The sequence below is a fragment of the Martes martes genome (genome assembly GCF_963455335.1).
Source record: "Martes martes genome assembly, chromosome: 1".
Classification (NCBI taxonomy): domain Eukaryota; kingdom Metazoa; phylum Chordata; class Mammalia; order Carnivora; family Mustelidae; genus Martes; species Martes martes.
This window is the reverse complement of record NC_137888.1, coordinates 151846537-151867016: the sequence shown is the minus strand read 5'-3', so window position 1 is coordinate 151867016 and position 20480 is coordinate 151846537. Positions and strand designations below refer to the sequence as shown.

Genomic DNA, 20480 nt, shown 5'->3' with positions numbered 1-20480 from the left:
TGGGAGCCCCGAGAGTGAGGAAACTAGCTGGAGGACTGCCTCCTGGGCCCTCCAGGGGCACGAGGGTCATCAGCTCAGGGCCTTTCTCTCTAAGAGTCCAGCTCTTGGGCACCTGGGTGGTTCAGTTGGTTAAGCAGCTGCCTTCAGCTCAGGTCACCATCCCAGCCCCACATAGGACTCCCTGCTCAGCAAAGAGCCTGCTTCTCCCTCTCCCTCTGCCTGCCGCTCTGCCTACTTGTAGTCTCTGTCAAATAAATAAATAAATAAAATCTTTAAAAAAAAAAAAAAGAGTCCAGCTCTTCCCTATGTTTTGCCAAGGCCCCACCATCAACCTCGGTGCCCAGTGCTTTCTCCATGCAATACTGGAGAGGGAGGCTGAGCAGACAGGGGCTCCGTGACCAGCGCCTACCCTGGCTTCATCAACCACCAGGGGGCGGTCTCGGAGTGCTAGAGTACATTTTAGAACCTACTCAGGGTCTTCAGGACTCTCTTTTTCCCTCTGTCCGTGCATGAGGGTCAACATACATACTGTAGAAGATGTTCCCTCCCCTTGCATGTCCTTCGGTCATCCAAGGTCTGTCTCCTGGTTTTCTGATGTGAAGAGTAGAACTTTTCCTTTGGTTTCGGGACTAAAGACAACAGGAACACACATCGGTTTCCTTCTGTTCCAAACCTTCACACAGGCCTGATGTGCTCCCAGGCCCATCTTTGACCCCCCCACTCTTGCCAAAGCCCGTCAGGCAACCCTGCCTGACTGCTGGAAGATAAGCTTGCTAGAATGGGTACAAAAGGAGAGACTTGGGGCCAAAAGACAGGGGGAAACGGAGTTGGCGTGGTCTGGAGAGAAGAGGGAATACAGGAGACATTTTCAAAGGAAAAGGAATTAGCCTTGGTTACTGGCAGAAGGTAGGGTTTAAGATTAGAGAGGAGGAAAACTCAAGGAGTCCTCTGCCAGCAAATTGTTCCAGGTCAAAAGTTTGAAAGGATGACGCCTCTTTCATTCTGTCACTACTAAATGAGGAGAACTCAGACACGCTTATATCATTCATTCAATCACTTATTCCACAGAATGCCCTTACCAGACCAAAACCCATAATGGTGTGTCAGTGATCCGAACCTGAAAAGCGTTGACCTCGGTGAATAAAATGAAGGTGTGTGGAAGTTTCGTTGTGGTGATGTATTTCTGCTGCAGGTTATGGTGCGCTGATGCTAAGTCTCCCAGAGCTCATGTAAATGGAGAAGTTGGGAAAGATGGGATGGGCTTTGGGAGGCGTCCCCAGAGCTGTGACTTAGACAATGAGCAGAAGGACCCCAGGGATGTGTGTGAAGAAGGACATTCCTAGCCAGACAGCACAGACAAGACAATCTACCAAGGCTTCCATTCTCATTACCCAGCGAAACGCATGGCTGGGCATATTGTCATGTGGGACATTAGAGACCCTGCGGGAAAGGCCTCAGTGTAGCTCTTTCTGATTGGAACTGACAGCTCTAGGAGCACGATGTTTCACCCTGACAAGCTTTAACTGAGCATTGTATAGTTTGCTAGGGCTGCCATAACAAACTAGGAGGGACAGAGTGGCTTGAGCAACTGAGATTTCTCTCAGCAGAAATCTCTCAGAAGAAATCTCAGACTGAAAGTCTGAGATCGAGGTATCCGTGTCTCTGAGCCCTCTCCCCTTGACTTGTTGGTGACCACCTTCTCCATGTGTCCTCCCATGGCCTTTTCTCTGTGCGCATGCATTCCTAGTGTCCATGTGTCCAAATTTCCTCTTCTTGTAGACACCAGTCAGATTGGATTAGAGCCCACACTGAAGGCCTCACTTCAGCTGAATCACCTACTGAAAGGCCCTGTTTCCAAATACAGTCATGTTCTGAGGTATGGAGGGTTACAGCTTCAACATATTTATTTGGAGGTGGGACACAACTCAGCCCATAATAAGTACCTCCTGCTTGCAAGGCATCATGGAAAGTGGTATTAATAAATGAGGCCCAGCATAGTTCAATGTAAATACTTTTGCTTCTTGGTCCATCACTTAATCAGAAGAATCACTTAATATATGAATCAGAATCATTAATTCTAAGCTCACTTGCCCTTGAAACAGTTTTTCCCTTTTAGACAGCCAGCACTTTTCCATTTTCTCTGGGTTCATTGGCCCTTCTAGGGCCTAGCCCTCTCCCTCTGCTCATGGGAATAGAAAATAATAATAATGTGGTTGCTGGGGCTGTATCCCTCCTCCCAATCTATCACAACAGTGACAACAGCAGCAGAGAGGGGACTGGCCACTGCTGGACCTGTGAGGAGGGGTGGCCACAGCATCACACAATCCAGTGTGACCCCCCACTTAATGGGCCACATTGTTCAACCCCAGTACTCTCAGTCCCTGCCTCTGTGCCTCCTCTCTTTGGCTGGATTCCAGGGCTAAGGAGTATACTCCAAAATGGGCCACAGAATCCATGTTAATCCAAGTGCTCATGCCCATGTCAGCATTCTCCCTGAAAAGGTACCCCCTCACGGGGTGTCTGGATGGCTCAGTTGGTTGAGCATCTGACTCGTGATTTTGTCTCATGTCACGGTCTCATGGGTTGTGGGATCAAGCCCAGCATTGGGCTCCATGCTCAGCAGGAAGTCTGCTTGGGAGTCTCTCTCCCCACCTCGCCCTCGGCCCCCACCCCCTTGCATGTGTGCTCTCTCTCTCTCTCCCTCAGATAAATAAGTCTTAAAGTACTCCCTCACCAAAGCATTAGTGAGAAATGTAGACTTCACTGAAGATCTTGAGAAGAAGGAAGAGATTTCTATGGCACATCCTATACAGTAGCTTTCTGACTTAAAAATCCATACCACCTCTAAATTTGTTTTCTCACTGCCTTTTCTTGCACACCTCCTTCATGGCAGCCCGCCCCCACTCCCAGCTCACCTCCAGTGTACGTTGTAGTGTGACTCCATCCCTCAGACAGCAAACCTCACCCTTCTCAGTGCTTCCCAGAACTCAGTACTATATTGTTACTATTATTGTTGTTGTTGAGTTTGGTCCTTGAGGTGCCATCTTCCCTTGCCCTTGGCCTCTCTAAGTATTTCTTCTGAGCACATATAGTACTCTTGCCCGAGAGGAATCTTAACCCATCCCTGAAGGTGATGCCATAGCCTGGGATTGTGACACTGACATCCACATGCATGGGAAGGATAAGAGCAATTCTCCCAACCTCAGGCCTACCAGAAAGGACGGTGGCGTGCTGGAGATTCTGAGACATTGAGAGGATGTGGCCCCTGAGGGCCAGGACTGTGCCAAGGGCTTCAGAGGTTTATTTTATTTAATCCTGCAAGGAAAGTATTATTGTCCCCATTTTGTAGATGGGGAAGTTGGGGCTCAGAGATGTCAAGTAACTTCCGTATGCTCATACTGCTGGAGATCCCAGGCTGGGAAGGGCAGCGAAGTCTGTCTGACCTAGAGCCTTGACTGTGTCATCCTCAGTTTTGAAAGGATCCTCTGTCCCTGGGCCCAGGATGATCTTTAAAACTCTTCCTCCCCATTAAGCATCTCACCCTCTACGGATCTTGGGAATGTCACTTCAAATCTTTTGTCCCATTTTGCTCATCTGTAAAATGGGGGTAATATTTGCCCAGCTGTATTCATGGGGCTATTTCATGGAAAGGTATGTCAAATAAAAGGGTGTGTGTGCGCGCGCGCGCGTGTGTGTGTGTGTGTGTTGCTGTACCAAAAAGTGAAGTATTAGTATCTTGATGTGTGCCATTGAACAAGATCTAACCAGTGAGTGCCACTCCTCTTGGCTTAAACACTATAGGTGAGGACTGTTTTCAGGATAAGACCAAAAAAAAAAAAAAATCCACAACATTTAGGACTTCTAGAAAGGAACATGGTGGTGTCTCAGGAAACTGATGATCTTGAACTTCTCCACCAAGAGCAGTGGATGAGAAGCAGCCAGGAGCTCCATGCTACTACATTATTCCTGTTCTGGAATCTGTGAACTTGGGAGCTACACAGAAATATCTTTGGAAGAAATATGGCTGGAGGGAGCAACTGGCTAATTTGTCCATCCCAGGATATGTCTCTCACATTACCTCCTCTAAGACACCTAGGTCCTACCACAACTTGATCATCAGGACTTGTCTCTTCCTTCTAGAAAACCTGCAGTGGGTCTGTGGGTTACCACACTTCACACTCTTTCCACCAGGCTACCATCATTACCTGGAACACCTACCCACATGGACTCACACACATTCCCTTCATCACCCACTTGCCCCTCATGCCAGCACACCTAGGGTACCAGGCAGGCCGGCTTTTCAGTCAGGGTTTGCTGCACAACTAGTATGTTGAGAGTCTGGTTGTAAGCACTGCCCCAGAGCACATGTTCTTGGTACACTCATTCCTGCCTCCATATCCAAGTCTCCAGTCTGGATGTGGCTCTTCCTCTTCATTCAGTCCATCCATCAGTCTGTGCAGCAGTCATTTAACAAATGTGCAGAGAGGCTAAGACTTGGATTCTGAAGTCATCTGGTGCTTGGTTCTAATCCTGACTCGACCACTTCTTCCGGGTGTATTTGGGCACATTATTTCACATTAGTTCAAGGTTAGCACAAAGGTCAAAAACATCTTAACATAAGCCGTCAAGACGGAGTCTGGTGTGTAATAACAGCTGAGTAATTTTTTGCTAGTCTAATTCATATCATTACTACGTGCCAGGCACTTGTTAGGAGTAGCCTAGTGGTCTGAAGAGGAGGCCAGAGCAGAAGGCAGGAGGGACACATCTCCACTCCTCACACTTGGGTCACACACAAGAGACAGTCCCTGCCCACCTGCAGGGAAGATCAGGCAAGAGGCCAGAAAAAAGTCAAGCAATCAAGGAGAATCAGGCATTTTCCGAGTAGACTGGAATACCATTTCTAGGCACAATAAAGGCACTGAAGCCTTACCTATTCCTGAAAATCTTTGGGCTCCTCTTGATGTGTCTATGTGCCTAGGCTGGCGGAGGGGTGACTAGAGGTCTGCCGGGCAGGTGTAAGGCCCTCACCCATCAGGGAGGTTCTTGTATCACACAGTGAGGAGACAGGGTATAACCTAAATGTATGGCATGCCATCAAAGCACTCGTACAGTTCAATTATTTGTTTTAAAGTCAATTCATTCTTTAAGTTTTGAAAGAATATCTCTGACTCTTCCCCTTGCTGACATATTAGAATGGGCAGCAAACAAAACACTCTTCTTATCACTTGATGATCTAAACATAGGGTCTTGTGTCACCCTTGGGTAGTCTGAAACATTGCTACTTGTCTCCAGAATTAGATCTTAGATCTCCTGTATGTAGAGACTGTTTCGAATCTTTTGTATTTCCTCACTGTGCAGACTTGCCGGAGCAGGAAAGGACCTAGCAGCCGCTGAGCTGTTCCTCTCTGTTTATGGATAGAACCCAAGCTAAGGGGCTTGAGCCCCTGCCCAAGCTAGCTGTGTTCTGTACTGTTGCTTTACCAACACATTCATTAGCAACAGTATTTGCAGCTGTTAGGACAAAGCCAGGTAGATGTAAGAAGACTACTTCTGACTTTGAAGTCCCATTCAAACAGAAACTAATCAGGACCTGACATATATTGTGTCTTGAAAGAAACCAGGCCATGAATGGGTCAAAGGATGGTAAGAAGGTCCTCATCATAGCCATGACATTTCTCAGAACCCCAGTGCTCTCTCTCTGCCTGAAGAGTCACACATAAAATGTTAGGGGTGAGTGTGGGAGGAACCAAAGCATCAGCCAGACTTGCAAGAGAGGAAGTGAGTCTGTGTGGCTGGCGGAGGGTGAAGGGACCTGAGTTTCTGAGGGAGTGTGCCGGACTGTCATGCCACAGCAAGAAAAGAACTCATTTCCCCAAGTCTTAGCTGTCAGCGGTTGGTTTAATAATACCTTTTCAGGAAAAGAAAATTAAAAATGAATATTTCAGGGATACCTGGGTGGCTCAGTTGATTAATAAGCATCTGCCTTCAGCTTAGGTCATGATCCCAGGGTCCTGGGGTAAAGTCCCATGTTGGGCTCCCTGCTCAGTGGGGAGACTGCTTCTCCCTCTCCCTCTGCCTGCTGCTCCCCCTGCTTGTGCTCTCCCTCTGTGGCAAATAATTAAAATCTTTAAAATAAACATATAAAAATTTAAAAAAGAGTGAGCATTTCAATTAAAACACATCCCTATTTTAGAAAAGTTAAAATACAAACCAAGGATGCAGATCACATGTGGGCACCAAGGATGAGGCATGACATGCAAATGACCTCATTTCAATCCACAAACAAAAGGCCGCACATTATTGGCGGGGTCTCAGATAGCAAAAGAAACGTTCATAGAGGAGACTTGACAGGAAACAAACGGATGCGGTGACTGTGCCTCCCGACTTATGCCTATATGGATGGGGATGCTTTTGCTCCAGACCCACCTCTTTCCCACATAGCTCGACTTCAGGTCCTGGCTGAAATGACCAAGCACGTGCTGGTTAATTAACCTGTTTCTGCAGAACAGACCAGCAAATCACGCGTATGCCACTGTCATCACCTGCAGGCTGTAATTCTCCCTGTTCCGTTGCTCTAATGATGCCTGATTTCTGTGTTCCCCAATTGATTGCCATGGAAGTGTTGCTCAACATGGCAACCACACAGACTATGGCTAATTCCAGCTGGCGCCAGAAGATAGAGCACACCGAACAGAGGACTTTCCCTAAGAGTAGGCCAAGTGTAGGAAACCTTGTGTTTTGTTTTGCTTTTTTAAAGATTTTTTTTAAAGATTTTATTATTTATTTGACAGACAGAGATCACAAGTAGGCAGAGAGGAAGGCAGAGAAAGAGGGGGAAACAGGCTCCCTGCTGAGCAGAGAGCCCAATGCGGGGCTCAATCCCAGGACCCTGAGATCATGACCTGAGCTGAAGGCAGAGGCTTAACCCACTGAGCCACCCAGGCACCCCAAGATTTTACTTATTTGTCAGAGAATGAACACAGAGTGCACAAGCCAGGGAGCAGCAGGCAGAGGGAGAAACGGGCTCCCTGCTGAGTGGGGAGCCCGATGCAGGGCTCCATCCCAGGACCCCGGGATCATGACCTGAGCTGAAGGCAGACACTTAACCGACTGAGCCACCCAGGGGTCCCAATAGTAGGAAACCTTATGAGAGTCTGATTGGCTTAAGGGGATTTGGAGTTAGCCCTGGATGTGGATCTTCATTCTGCAACTTAACCAGCTATTTAAATTGGGATTTCAATTATCTCCTCTATAAAATGAGGTGATAACCTAAAACAGGCCCTCTGTACCACCTGCATCCTTCCACTGTGCACGGTGCTAATAAATGCACTGAAACAGCTCTTCTCCATCTTCTCACCTCCAGCTTCCAACTCTCTCCCTTTTCCCCTCACTCAGGAGATAGATTTGCTTCTGTTTTCACTGAGAAAGAAGCAATCAAAAGAGAAGAAGCACATCCGACTAGCACCAACTTCACCAGCTTGTCTGCCTCTCTCTCTCTCCATATGGATCAACCACCTCATTCCAGTCCAGACTTAACTGTTCCTCCAGTGAACTGGGTCTCACCTCCTCCCATCTACTCGAGGACATCACTTCAGCATTTTCCCACTCTCTTCTGCAGCATCAGATTCATAACATGCTGAAATAATCTCCCATGTTGAAATAAACCAAACCCACCCTTCATGCTGCATTCCCTTTCCCTGTAACTATCCCCCTCTAGAGCAGAACTGCTTGTGCTCACCACCGCCATTTTTTCTTGAAATCTTATCAGTTAGATCTTCACCCCTACCACATCACTGCATCTGCTACCATGAAATGCCCCCCCCCCACCTTGGGGGCATCTGGATGGCTCAGTCAATTAAATGTCCAACTCTTGGTTTTGGCTCAGGTTGCGATCTCAGGGTGGTGAGACTGAGCCCACCATCAGGCTCTGTGCTCAGCATGGAGTCTGCTTGAGATTCCCTCTGACTGCCCCCCCATAGTGTCCCTCCTCCCCGCTCACATGGGCGTGTGTACTCTCTCAAATAAATAAACAAACTAAAAAAACAAAAGATCCCCCAAAGACATTCTCCCTAACCCTCACATTACTTGATGTATAAGCTTCATTTGATGATGTGGATTCTTCTCTCTTCCTTGAGTCATTTTATTCCCAGAGTTTTCACTCCTTCCTCACCAGTCTCTCCTCAGATTCCTTTGTTTTTCCTTGATTGTCTTGGCTCGAAATATTTCCTTAATCTCCTTGACCTTCAGGTCTCCATCCTCAGAGCACTTCTCTTCAGTGTCCACACTAACTACATAGTGATCTCATCAAGCCTCATGGCTGCAAGTACCACCTGTGCCTTCATGACTCTCACATCTATTTCCCTAGCTTGGACCTCTCACCTGAATTCCAAGGTCATATATCCAGCTCCACATGAATTCTACATAAGCATTTCAAACTTACTTTCCCCAACTCAACTCTTCATCCCCACCCCACTTCCCCATACCAACACTTTTCTTCTCCAGGACTCTTCCTTTGAGTAGATGGACCTTCTATCTACCCACTTCCTCAAGCCCAAAACCTTAAAACCATTCATGAGTCCCCTCTTCCCTTCATATTCCATATCCAGTCCCTCAACAAGCCCATTTTGTTCTACCTTCAAACTGTACCCCATATTTAACCATGTCGCATCATAACTATGGCAGGCCAAGACAAAATGAATTCTCCCCGGGATAATTGCAAGAGTCTCCAGCTGGTCTCCGGGCTTCCTTCTTGTCCTCCTGTAATCTGTTTTCCACAGAGAAGCCAGAGGAACCCTTTTAAAATTCTCTGCTCAAAACCATCACCCTTAGGATAAATTCTAATGCCCTTGCCATGGTCTGCAAGGCCTGGCATGAAGCTAACCCTTGACTTCTCTGCCCCTTTTATCCCTCAACCTTCTGCTCCAGGCACACTGACCTCTTGATATTCCTCAAACACACCCACCCCTTGTCGTGGCCTTTGCCCATGGTTTCCCCCACTACCCAGAATGCTATTCTCCAAAGTAGCTCATGCCCTCACCTCTCATGTGTCCTTGCTCCAATGTCAACAGTCAGAGAAGCCTTCCTCATCACCTTTTTTTTAAAAGATTTTATTTATTTATTTGATAGACAGAGATCACAAGTAGGCAGAGGCAGGCAGAGAGAGAGGAAGGGAAGCAGGCTCCCTGCTGAGCAGAGAGCCCAATGTGGGGCTCGATCCCAGGACCCTGAGATCATGACCTGAGCTGAAGGCAGAGGCTTAACCCACTGAGCCACCCAGGCACCCCTCCTCATCACCTTTTAAAACCTGACTCCACTTTTATTTCCTTCATGCCTCTTATCCTTAGCCAAACTTATATTATACACATCTTTGATTATTTATTTACTTTCTATCTCCACCCACTAGACCTTAAAACCTTAAGGGGAAGGATTTTACCTTTTTTTCCACTGCTATAGCCTCAAAGTCAAGGCCAGTGCTTGGCTCATAGTGTGACATAATAAATATTTATTGAGTGAATTATTGAAAGAGTGAATGATCTCTTACTCATCAGATCACTAGGATGATTACATGAATTAAAATATATAGAGCAATTTCTAGCACATGGCAAATACTTGAGAATATATGTTTCTTCTCCCATTATTATTATTATTATTATTAAAAAATGGAGCTGGGCTGTGGCAGTGTTGCCACAGCTAATCATTTTGTGACAACTGCTATTATTAAGGTTTGCTTCTTTTTCTGTATTTTATATGTTCCCATCTGACCTCTACTCTTTGAGGAATAATTTGAGGAAGCGTGTTCCTTTGAGCTCACTGCTCAGACTTTGTTTAACTTGTAGGCATTTCTTTTAAGCTATCCACTTGAATAAGAAATGTCACATTGGCTTCCAAGGCAAATTCTCCAGCGCTATAGGCAGGGAGGCTCTGAAAGTCTGAAACAGTTTCCAGCTACATCCCGCAGGACAAGGAAAATGCTACAGGTGTCTTGGCATCACGCTAATCTTCCAGGGAACACTGAATACCATATATGGAAAGTTCTGAAGTTAGAAATAAAGCACATGAGCACAGGAAGGAGACCAGACTGGATGTACATAGACAGCACCCCATGACCTTCCCGGCATAGCAACAGAGTCCATAGAGTGAGAGAGAAGCCTTAAAGGGGAGTCTGCTACTCCCCTTTGATAAACAGGAACGCTCTTTTATTTTTAAGAAATTTGAAATCCGTAAAACAAGGGAAATAGCTCCCCAAAAATCAGATTTGCTTTCTCACTGCACATCCTTTCCCACTCTCACTGTCCACCAAAAGTAGTTCTATCCCCCTCAGGGGTGAGGGGCAAGCTCTCCTCCGTTCCCTTTCCATCACCTGTCAATCACTGTCAGCGCGAAGAGTGTAGGTTTCAAGAAAGGTCAATTTAATTCTGATCCCTAGGCTTGACTCACATGAGCTGTGTGACTTTGGGCAAGTCCCTTAACCTCCCTCAGCCATTTCTGCAGGAGTAAAAACAACAGTGCCTTCACTGGATGGTGGGGAAGATGAACAAGGGTCACCTGGGGATGAACCTGCTATTATTAAAATCAGGATAGGTGTTTTTGTTCTGCTTCTGAGACAAGGGGAGCCAGTTTATTGAACCATCTAAACTTCATGGCAAGCAACAGGCAGGACTTCATTTTTCTGTATGATGATATTTGCTCAGATAAATCACCTTCGCCCTGGGTTGCACAACCCATGACAAGATCTTAGCACATTCCCTAATTTCCTGATCACTTTATTAAAATCTGTCCACAATAAAACTCTAGTCTTATCTATTTAAACCTTCCCCTGCCTCCAGCACCAGCTCAGGTGATAGCCAGAGGAAGTTCTGTTCTCCTTTCTGGCTTTCTGTCCCTGATGCTGGTGTGGGTCCATCTCAGTGAGTACTGTTTCATGCCCCTTCTCACTTAGCTTTGCTGGAGATGGAGGGTCCCCTTCACAAAATGCGGGGCTCCCAAGGACGCATGACCCTGCTCCCCTGTATCCATCAGGATAGGCTAGGTTATGGTACAGTGAAAACAGCTCCAAAATAACTCATGAGCACCTCCTTCTCTTCCTTCCTCACTGTCCGCAGAGCCTCTGGTAGGTTTGGGCTGTAGGGCAAAGGGAAAGAGACAGGGTTCTTGGCCGACCCATTGTTTCTGACTTTTACTGTAGGGTATTGTTGCTACTTTGGCCAGCCCTTTCTGGGCTAATGATGCTTCATTGCTGGCTAAGTGGACCTCCTCTATAGGGCCTGCATGTCCTTCTCCCCTCAAGTGGGGCACTGCCTTCCTACAGCCACAGCCAACCTCACGTGGGCAAAGAGGTAAAATCCCAGCCCACGGCAGGAAGGTGAGAAGAACCAATGTATTGCTGTGTATGTACAATAGATACCCAACCTAATGGTTTCAAACGCCAGTCCTCTCTTCAGGTGATGCTTCTGGGAGCTGACAATCTGGACGGGGCTCCGCTCAGCAGCTCCTCTGGACTCATCTAGATGCTTTCATTCCCAGCAGGGAGACAGGGTGGCTCTGCTTCACTGGTCTCGCACACATAAAGGGAGGTGACTGGACTGGGGGTATGTCTCCCATCATCCTTCGGGCAACATTGGGTTGGTGCCTGTGGCAGTTTGGCAAGTTTCCAAGAGAGAGGATAGAGCACGCAAGGCACGTTGAGGGTAGGCTTGGAACGGGCTTAAAATTGCTTCTACCACTTTTTTATTGGTCAAATACCCTAAACCCACGAGCTCCAAGGAGTGCAGAAACATGCTACCTTTGGTGGGTGGGGCTGTGAAGTCACATTGCAAAGGTGAATGCGGAAGGGTAATGGAAGAAAACCGTAGCATTTTTCCAGTCTGCCCCAAGCACCAAAGACCACAGCTTCCTGATCTTCTGAGGAACAGGTTGGAGGGTTGATGCAGAAGTGATGTGGCTTGACAAGGCCAGATCAGCTCGTCTTGTGTGTCTTGGAGAAGTGTTTGACTACTCTCGATCGGGGCCTTTATTAGAGTCGTTTGCTTGGCCCCTTTTTGGCTGCATCTTTGGGTCAAAGACATTAATTCCAGACAACGGGCAGAGTTCCCATGGATTTTCAGTTACAAAAGGAAACTACTTTGAGGGTAAAGTGACCTTTTGCAGGTCATGAAGCTACTAGGTGCTTTATTCCTTTATCTGGGCAGAGGGAGAAGTATGTACAAAAGGTGGGCAATGAGAAAGCATAGTAAATACCACAGACTTTCAAAGAACCACTGTGGCTGGCATGGACAGAGCAAGGTACAGTTTGCTACAAGGTGTCATGGGAACCCAGAAGCCGCCAGTCCCTGGAGCCCATGACAAGGACCTTTTCTTTAGATTTAAGAACAAAGGAAACCTCGTGAAAGATTTAAACAGCAGATTCACTGGCTCACATCTGTATTTCCAAAAGATCCTTCTATCTCCAATAGGAAGGCCGGATTGGCAGTGCAGACTGGACCAAACCCGGGCCTTTCAGTAATTAGTAGTTTTCCAAGCGCATGTTTTAATTCTCCCTAAGTTCCAAGGCAAAGGAGAATAGGATCCAGTTTGCCATGACCAACAACAAGAGGCAAGGCAAGGAGAAGAGCAAAGAAAGTCAAACAAAAAATCCTACACTGTGTCCTCCACAAACACACACACACACACACACACACACACATATTACTAATCCATGTGCTTCAGACCCAAGTAGGCTTGAGAGTTTCTGGCTCCCATACTGTGGATAGTTCACCCAGATGGATTCGAGTCAGACAGTGGCCTCTTCCACTTTGCCGTGTATAGTGACAAGTGGCTGCTAAGTAACCATCAGAGAGAAAGACCAGCAGAGGCCCTGGCCTGGCAGATGTAGCCATTGAGCCCAGAAGGTCGTATACTTCATATTTCCAGTTATTCCAATTCAGAAGGCACATTGGTAGGACCTCAAGGAGGCAGGGAGGAGGAGCAGGGCCAGAAGCAGAAGCACCTTGGAGCCCCTTTGGGCAGTCTGGCTCAGCGCGGGGTGGAGGAGGGGCTGCCAGATACCCTCTAGGCACAGGGACATCGGGGAGCCTCCTTGGGGCGGAGGGTATCAGCGGAAAGAGCGCAGTACCTAGAGCAGACCTCACCCCCACAGCATGAGTCTGCATGACTGATCGTAAGAGAGTGTTCTGTCATTGCATTGCAGCTCCAGAAACTAAAACGATCACTTTCTTTCAAGACCAAGAGTTTACGGAGCAAAAGTGCTGACAACTTCTTCCAGCGAACCAACAGCGACGTGAAGCTGCAGGCGGACACGCTGGCTGAGGTCAGCCCCAGCTCCAGCCCACTCCCTGCCTCTGGAAGCCTGACGTCCACACCCACCAGGGCCAGCCTGCACCCAGGGACTGGCGGCAAGGCCCACGCCTTTCAGGAGCACATCTTCAAGAAGCCCACTTTCTGTGACATCTGCAACCACATGATCGTGGGTAAGGCCTCCCCCGCCCCCACATCCAAGGTCCCTGCCCCCCTGGAAGGGCAAGTGAGAGTGGTATAGCCTGAGTCCAGGCCCCAGGACATATTCTGAGCCTCAGAGATGTACATGAGAGCAGGTTGTTTGGGAATGTTCTGGAGAACAATAGTTGTGCACAGGGAAGGGAAGAAGTAGGACTGGGCAGAGAGAGAAGTTGGATGGTAATACAGTTGGAACTTAAGCAATTCCCCCAGGGAGCCCTGGACAGTCAACTGTACTGAGGCTAGTGGTCTGGGACTTTGTACCACTGTATCACCTCTCACTGTGGCCGGGAAGCCCCTGGGGAGGGGACATAATCTGGACAAAGCAGCTCTTTTCAGCCAGGGGCAGTGGGCAGAGAGGAAATCAGTGGGAGGCAACCAGGATGCTGGGCAGGTGGGCACGGAATGCTTCGATACATCAGGGGGACCTGAGGGACACATCCCAGAATCCACCACGGGGCACATGGCGCTGTCTGTCTGAGACAGCCTGGGCAGGGAGTCTGTAGGTGGGTGCATTACAGGGGAAGGACCCGGACGGGCAGGTGTGGGAGGGATGATTCTGTGGGGGAGGCACTGAACCAGGCAGGAAAGGTGATTGAGCCACCATTCCGTACAAGTCTAGACCTGGCACGGGCTCACTCACGGTACCTCAGAGAAATGGGGGCAGCCTGAGGGTCTTAGGGGTTGTGCCCAGATGAAGCAAATGATCCATAACATGTCCCAGCTACAAGGAAAAGGTAGGCCATTCAAAGCCACATGCACAGAAATGCCACAGTTCCTACTTTTTTGCCTCTCCTATGTCAGGAACCCAGTGACCAAACAGATGGAGGAAATCATAAAGGCAGTTTGGGGTTGGGGGGGGCCAGGACTCAGAGTGAGTTTAAACCAGTTGTTTCAAGAGCAGCTGTCAATCCCGGTAATTGACTACTGGCCACAGAACACAGACAGGCCTGTGTGTGCTATCAGGGGGCAGTGAGGGTGTTACCCAACCCCACACCCCACCCTCAGTAGGAGAAGTTAAAGGGCATCACGAACGGAAATGAGGCCGAAAAATAAAAAATGCAGAGCTGATGCAGATCCAGCCGTGGACTGTCTTCCCAAGAGGGTGCTGACCCACCAGATGTGTAGCCAGTCGAATTCCTGGAGTACCTGGAAGCACTCTGAGGCCTTCCCCACCCCCTTGCAGCCCAGATGCCGCAGGGTTGGGTTTTGACATGAATGCTTTAGGGAAGGACACTTTTATGATCCAGTCGGCCCCAGGGCCCAGTGAGGACCCAGGCAAAAGCCAATAAGCCCTGCAGTCTCCTGTTCCAGCTCTTCTACCCTGACACACACCTCCCAACCCCACCCCTTCCCCACCAGGACCAGCTTCCTATAGCCTGGCATCTCTCTGAGGCCAACTGTTGTCTCAGGCCAGATTCCCTAGAAGCAGAGCTTGAGAGGGGAGTTAGGTGTACTGTGATCAGTTAAGGGAGCTGAATAAGAAAGTGGCCTTGGTAGGGTTCTCACTTCAGCCGGCTCTGGAGGGAGCTCTGGCATGGGTCAAACAGCTGGTCCTTCCTTGAGGCAAGCCTTTTGTAGCCTGCTTTCAGTGGGCCTCCCTCCTCCTCCCACAATGGAGGCCCTTTCAGAACTCCCTGGGCCAAGTGGCTCATGTTCTGCTGAATGCAATTTTCTGGAGAAGGAGGGTAGCTGTGAGTCATCAGCAGCCAGCACACACACCTCTGGTATATTAGGGGCTTTTTACTACTGTGAGAGAATATCACAAACTGCGTGGGTTAAAACAACACAGATGCATTATCTTATAGTTCTGGATGTTGAAAGTCCACAGTGGATCTCACTGGGCTAAAATCAGGGCTTCAGGAGCTCCATTCCTTTCTGGAGGCTCTAGGGGAGAATATATGTTCTTTCCTCTTCCAGCTTCTACAAACGCCCCCCACCTTGGCTTGTGGCCCCTTCTGTGTTCATACAAAGTTATAATGACAGGTTGCATCTCTCTCACACAGCCACCTCACTGGTCCTGACTCTCCCTCTTGTGCCCACTGGGATACTCTTTCCATCTCAAGGCCTCCTGATTAGCCACCTTACTCCCTTCTGCAACCTTGACTTCCCCTTGCCTTGTAACATAACATGTTCTTCGGGTCTGGAGATTAGGAGGTGGACACCTATGGGGGGCCATTCTTCTGCCTGTGCCCACCCCATAGGAGTACCTGGGCAGAGTATCAACAGTGTCCACCACAACAGTGGAAGAAAACTGTGGTTGAAGATCACAAGACTGGCCTCTGTTGATTCCTTTCCATCCTGGCTTTGGTGCCAATCACGTGATTGTCGCACAGGTGATAGCTGTGTCATGTGACATGGTGAGAGGTATTTTCATTCAGCGTATGCAAAGAGGCACCTTTCCATTCAGTGCACAGCGTGAGGACAATGCCGACCCATGTTTTGCTTGTGGTTATTACCACAGCATCATTAGCCTTTTGCTTTCCAGATAAAATGATGAAAGGGAGTGAGGATAGGAGAAAGATCAGGTGCATGGAATCAGGCTGGATTTGAACCCCATGCAGCTGTGTGACCGAGTGCCAGTAACTCACCTTCTCTGAGCCTGTGTCCTCATTTTATATGGAGATCATAATACCACCCTCAGGGGGTTTGAATGGTTTAGTGAACTGGCAGAGGGGAAGTACCAGACATCAGAAGGCTCTCAGTAAAGGGGGCCCATCGGAGTTGGTATTATCATCATCATTATTAGAGGAGAAAATAGTCATTGCAGTCCTGAAGCAGAGAAATATACTCAGAGGATAGACCAAATTAGCTTTACAGAAAAAGAAGTTAAACTTAATAGGCATAAATAATTGAAATAAATAATGTCCAGCTAACAAGAAGTAATTAGTCCCTCATGTATGTGGCAATGTTTTAGGGACACGTCAAGGATTGTCTATCATTCTGCATTTCATATTTTATGAGGGATATGGACAAGCAGGTGGGTGTCCGGAAGAGAGTGATCAGAATGGTGAGTGGTGTGTCAAAATAAAATCGTGAGGAAACTCTGAGAGTTTGGTATGTAAAAGATTTAGGATGTGCAGCTGTGTTTGAAAGTACCATGTTGGAAGTCAAGAGACTCATGCAATGTGGCTTTAGAAGGGAGGGTTGGGAACAAGGGGTAGAGGCAAACTTCAGTGGGGATGTAACCATTTAACCCATGCACTTGACCTGTGGATAGTGCGTGGTTTAACTTCTGTCAGGCAGAGGTCATCTGAATGTCTTTTCTTACTTAATTATCTGATAGTCTTCGAAATGTTCGTGCTTCCCAAAGAAGCCAGCATCTCTCATCACTGAACTTGGACGTATCAGTGATTTCCAGTATGACCAGGAAGGCGGGATTCTGCTGTCCCCTTCACTCTTGGCCAAGACCCAGTTAAGGGTGGGATGTTCAAACAGGGGAGCAATGTCTGCCCCTCTGGTGATCGTGGACACAAGGACTGTCTTCATCATCATCTTCAGAAAACCGTATTCTACTCACACTCTCACTTTCTAGTCATTGTCATTCCCATGCTTCCTGTGACCAAACCTCATTTCAGAGCCATGTTTGTGTCACTCCCCGATTCTCCAGTTTTGCTGTGTAACAAGTGCTGTTGAGCCCCAGCTTTCTTGGACTCTTCCTCAGGCTTCTTTGGAACCGCTGGGGTTGGGCTTCTCTTGCATGTTCTCCTGCTCCTCTCTTACCCTCTCCTCAGACAAGTGGGCCAGCCAGGGTGTGTTCTTCCCATGGCAAGGACAAGGGGAAGGAAGCACATAGAGCTTCTCAAGGCCTCAGCTTCCTGGAGGAGGCACGCCGTCCCATCTGGTGGCCTTCCTCCAGGGTGTGGGCCCAGCCCACGTCAAAGGGTGGAGAAACGCCCTGTCTCCAGGGACGGCAGAGCCACCTGGCAAAAGACACAGGTGCGGGCCAGGGCAAAAATGGGGTCAAGAATCTAACCTACCACAGTACCGAAGGTGACCTCTGGATCATTGAACCTTTTTGGTGGGTGGATGGCACCAAGTCTTGGGGCTGTCCCATTTTTCTGCTTCCCTTCCCCATCTGGAAGCGATGCTTCAGGTCTGACTGCGAGCCTGGCGGGAAGAGGGTCTCATGTCCTGCGCTCAGGATACGGAGGCTGCTTGGCCTCCAAGCTTGGGTTCCTGTCTGCCTAGCTGTCTTCCAAGGCTGCTGCGTCACTTTCAGTTCCCCATAAATTCCCACCAGGCCTCTCAAGGCAGTGCTATTCATAATCCTTCAACAGGTGACCATTTTCTCTATTTTAATTCTCAGTGTGATGAGTGTGAAAAGACAAAGGAACATGTGTTTTTTAAATGAGTAATGGAAATGAGTTTACCTCTGAGGAATAGCACAATCATTAACCTCAGGGGGGATTTTAGGAACTTCTCAAGTACAGCCCAATTTTGAAAGACTCCATTTTAGAAAAAAAATAAAAAAATAAAATGCCCTGTGCTAAAGAGAACTTTACTATATTTTTCCCTTCTGAGAATTAAATTGGTATCGTAGCTACCATTTTATTTTTAAAAAGACAGAGGGAAAAAAGAGGTCTGCCAGGCATTCTGCTGTTTTCAAAGGTGAAAGTGAAGGAAAGCAAGCAGGTTCCTTCTAGGAAAGAGGAAGGAGAATTCGTGAAGGGCTCTCTGTGAGGTGAGGTGAGGTGGCAAAGGAAGGAGGTGAAGAGAGCGAGCCACAGTGTGAAGCAGAGACTGGCAAATGTTCTAAATTCCCGGAAGGAGGCGTGGGGTGCCATGGTCAGTGATGCCAGAGCACAGGTGATCTGCCCCCCCCTTCCCTTTCCTTGCTCTTCAAATTTAGCCTCCTGTCTCCACACGTGTCACCTGCAGATTGGCTTCCTTCAAGCCCCGTCTCATCTCCATATCCCGAATTCCAGGGAGAGGCTACCTCCAGCTATCTCCTGAGAGTGACATTTCAGAAAATCTGTTAGAGCAGCTTTTGTTTTCCTTTCAACTGAGAACCAAAGGTTATATACAATGATGGCCAAGAAAAGTCAAAAGTCACATGTGAGGTTCCTAGCTGATGGATGTTTGTTTAAAAATAAAAGGAATCTGTCTGGCTTTCTCACTGTCTGGGATTTCTGAGGTAGAATGGACACTAAGGGTTGGGTGGACAGGGCCTCACATTTGTTCCTCGCCTGACTGCCTGTGCCCTAAAGCTGGAAAGGCTACACATGTGCCACAAGAAAGTGACCAATAAAAGTAGACCAGGACCCCAGCCTCATTCCCTGTTTCTATGTTTCTAATTTCCTCAGCTCTCCCACTCTATAACTCATTACCTATTGCCAGCTTCACCCTTGCCCATGGATTTGCACCTCCCCCCACCGATGTGGCCCCCAGGCCCTCGGGTTGAGCAGGCACTGTGGCAGCCTCTTCTTCAAGTCTAATCTTGCCTCCAGGACATGGCTATCCTTTATGATCACTTCCTCAGACTGTCCCTTTCCAGAAAACTTGGTCAGCTGTGCAAGCCAAAGATGGTCAACCCAACCATTTGTGGATACGTGAGAGAAAGAGGCAGCTATGTGTCCCTCAACCCCGCTGCTGGAATTCCCAGCCCTTGAGTGAAGAGAACTAAGACCCAGTCTTGGGCTAGGAGAATCCTCTCGGTTTGAACGTCCTTTCTCCACCAAGCAGATCCACTCTTCCAGTCTCTGGGCCTTGGTGATTGGGGCTGTCGGGGTAGGGACTCAGCTTGGTGATTGGGGCTGTCGGGGTAGGGACTCATCTTGGTGATTGGGGCTGTCGGGGTAGGGACTCATCTTGGTGATTGGGGCTGTCGGGGTAGGGACTCATCTTGACTGCGCGTCAACTCAAACGTATTCTATCTATGGCAGCCTCATTTCAGGAAAGCATTGAAATCTCTGGTGGTTATCCGCCTCTCCTTAAAATTGCAGAGACTTGAACAAGCACTATTAACATAACTGACTCAGTGCATGAATTTGCTCAATCAATTAAGGAGGATTTTCCAAAGGACTTTGTTCTTCCATTACTGTCAGATACCTTGCTTCCTTAATGATTTTTACATTAACTACATGTTCTTAGTTGGCATCCGCTTAGAAGACAGCATATTAAATGGGCTCATGTTCTAAATATTCTAAATATTCTAAACGAATATTTAGCAAAACAGCTGGATTTCATTGCTTACAATTTCAAGCTGCTCATAGTCACTGCACAAAGAATCATTCTCTTTCAAACTGTCCAAGTGGCAACCACGGAGGAAAACAATAATGACTTTGATTTAGGTCAGCATCCCTAAAACAGAGCCTGAGATAGAGATCCTTGTGAAAGTGGTTTATTGGGGGGCGTGCCCTTGGGAGAGGAGGATTCAGATTTGCTGCTCTCAGCAGAAGAGGCAGGGGAAGGAGCCAAGCAAGGATGTGCCCTCGGTTGGAGTTGACTCAGACTGATGCCACCCATGGGGAGCTCTAGGACACACATTGTTCTTACCTGGTATTCCCATCCTGGGATGAGGGTGCCCAGCCTGTATCTCCTGTCATTCAGTCTTTCGAACAATTTATTCTCCAAAAAAGAGCACCTGGGGGCCAATAGCAGCCCATCGTCACAACATCAGCGTGATAAACCAGATCTGGACAAGGCACCAGCAGTATCACCATATCTTTAAATGTAGATGCAGCATGAAAACATCCTCCATTATGAGTGAATATAAAATACAGATGGACCTTGGCATTGTTGTACCAATAACATCATGCTACCCCATCATAATGAAAGGTAATACGATAACACTATTAGATGAGGAAATATTACATTACCCTAAGTCCAGGAGCCTTCTGCTATGCTCTTGTTTGGCCATTAGTTTAACTGTTTTCTGACCTCATCTGATTGCTCTGGAAAGCCATAAAACTTTAACCAAACCTTAAATGGAAAAAAAAAATTGTAGACACACACACATGCATAGGTACATAAAACTAAAAAGACAA

At 47.8% G+C, this 20480-nt stretch overlaps 1 protein-coding gene across 3 annotated transcripts in view; it reads left to right on the top strand.

The window, feature by feature from the left end:
• Positions 1 to 20480, top strand: part of STAC (SH3 and cysteine rich domain) — a gene marked incomplete at both ends in the record, with an annotated part of 143705 nt that overhangs the window by 45531 nt on the left and 77694 nt on the right. For all 3 annotated transcript variants that reach the window (XM_080825850.1, XM_080825849.1, XM_080825848.1), the window contains one exon: positions 13187 to 13466. In XM_080825850.1, coding sequence (XP_080681976.1) covers positions 13187 to 13466 — 280 coding nt within the window. The remainder of the gene's footprint in view (positions 1 to 13186; positions 13467 to 20480) is intronic.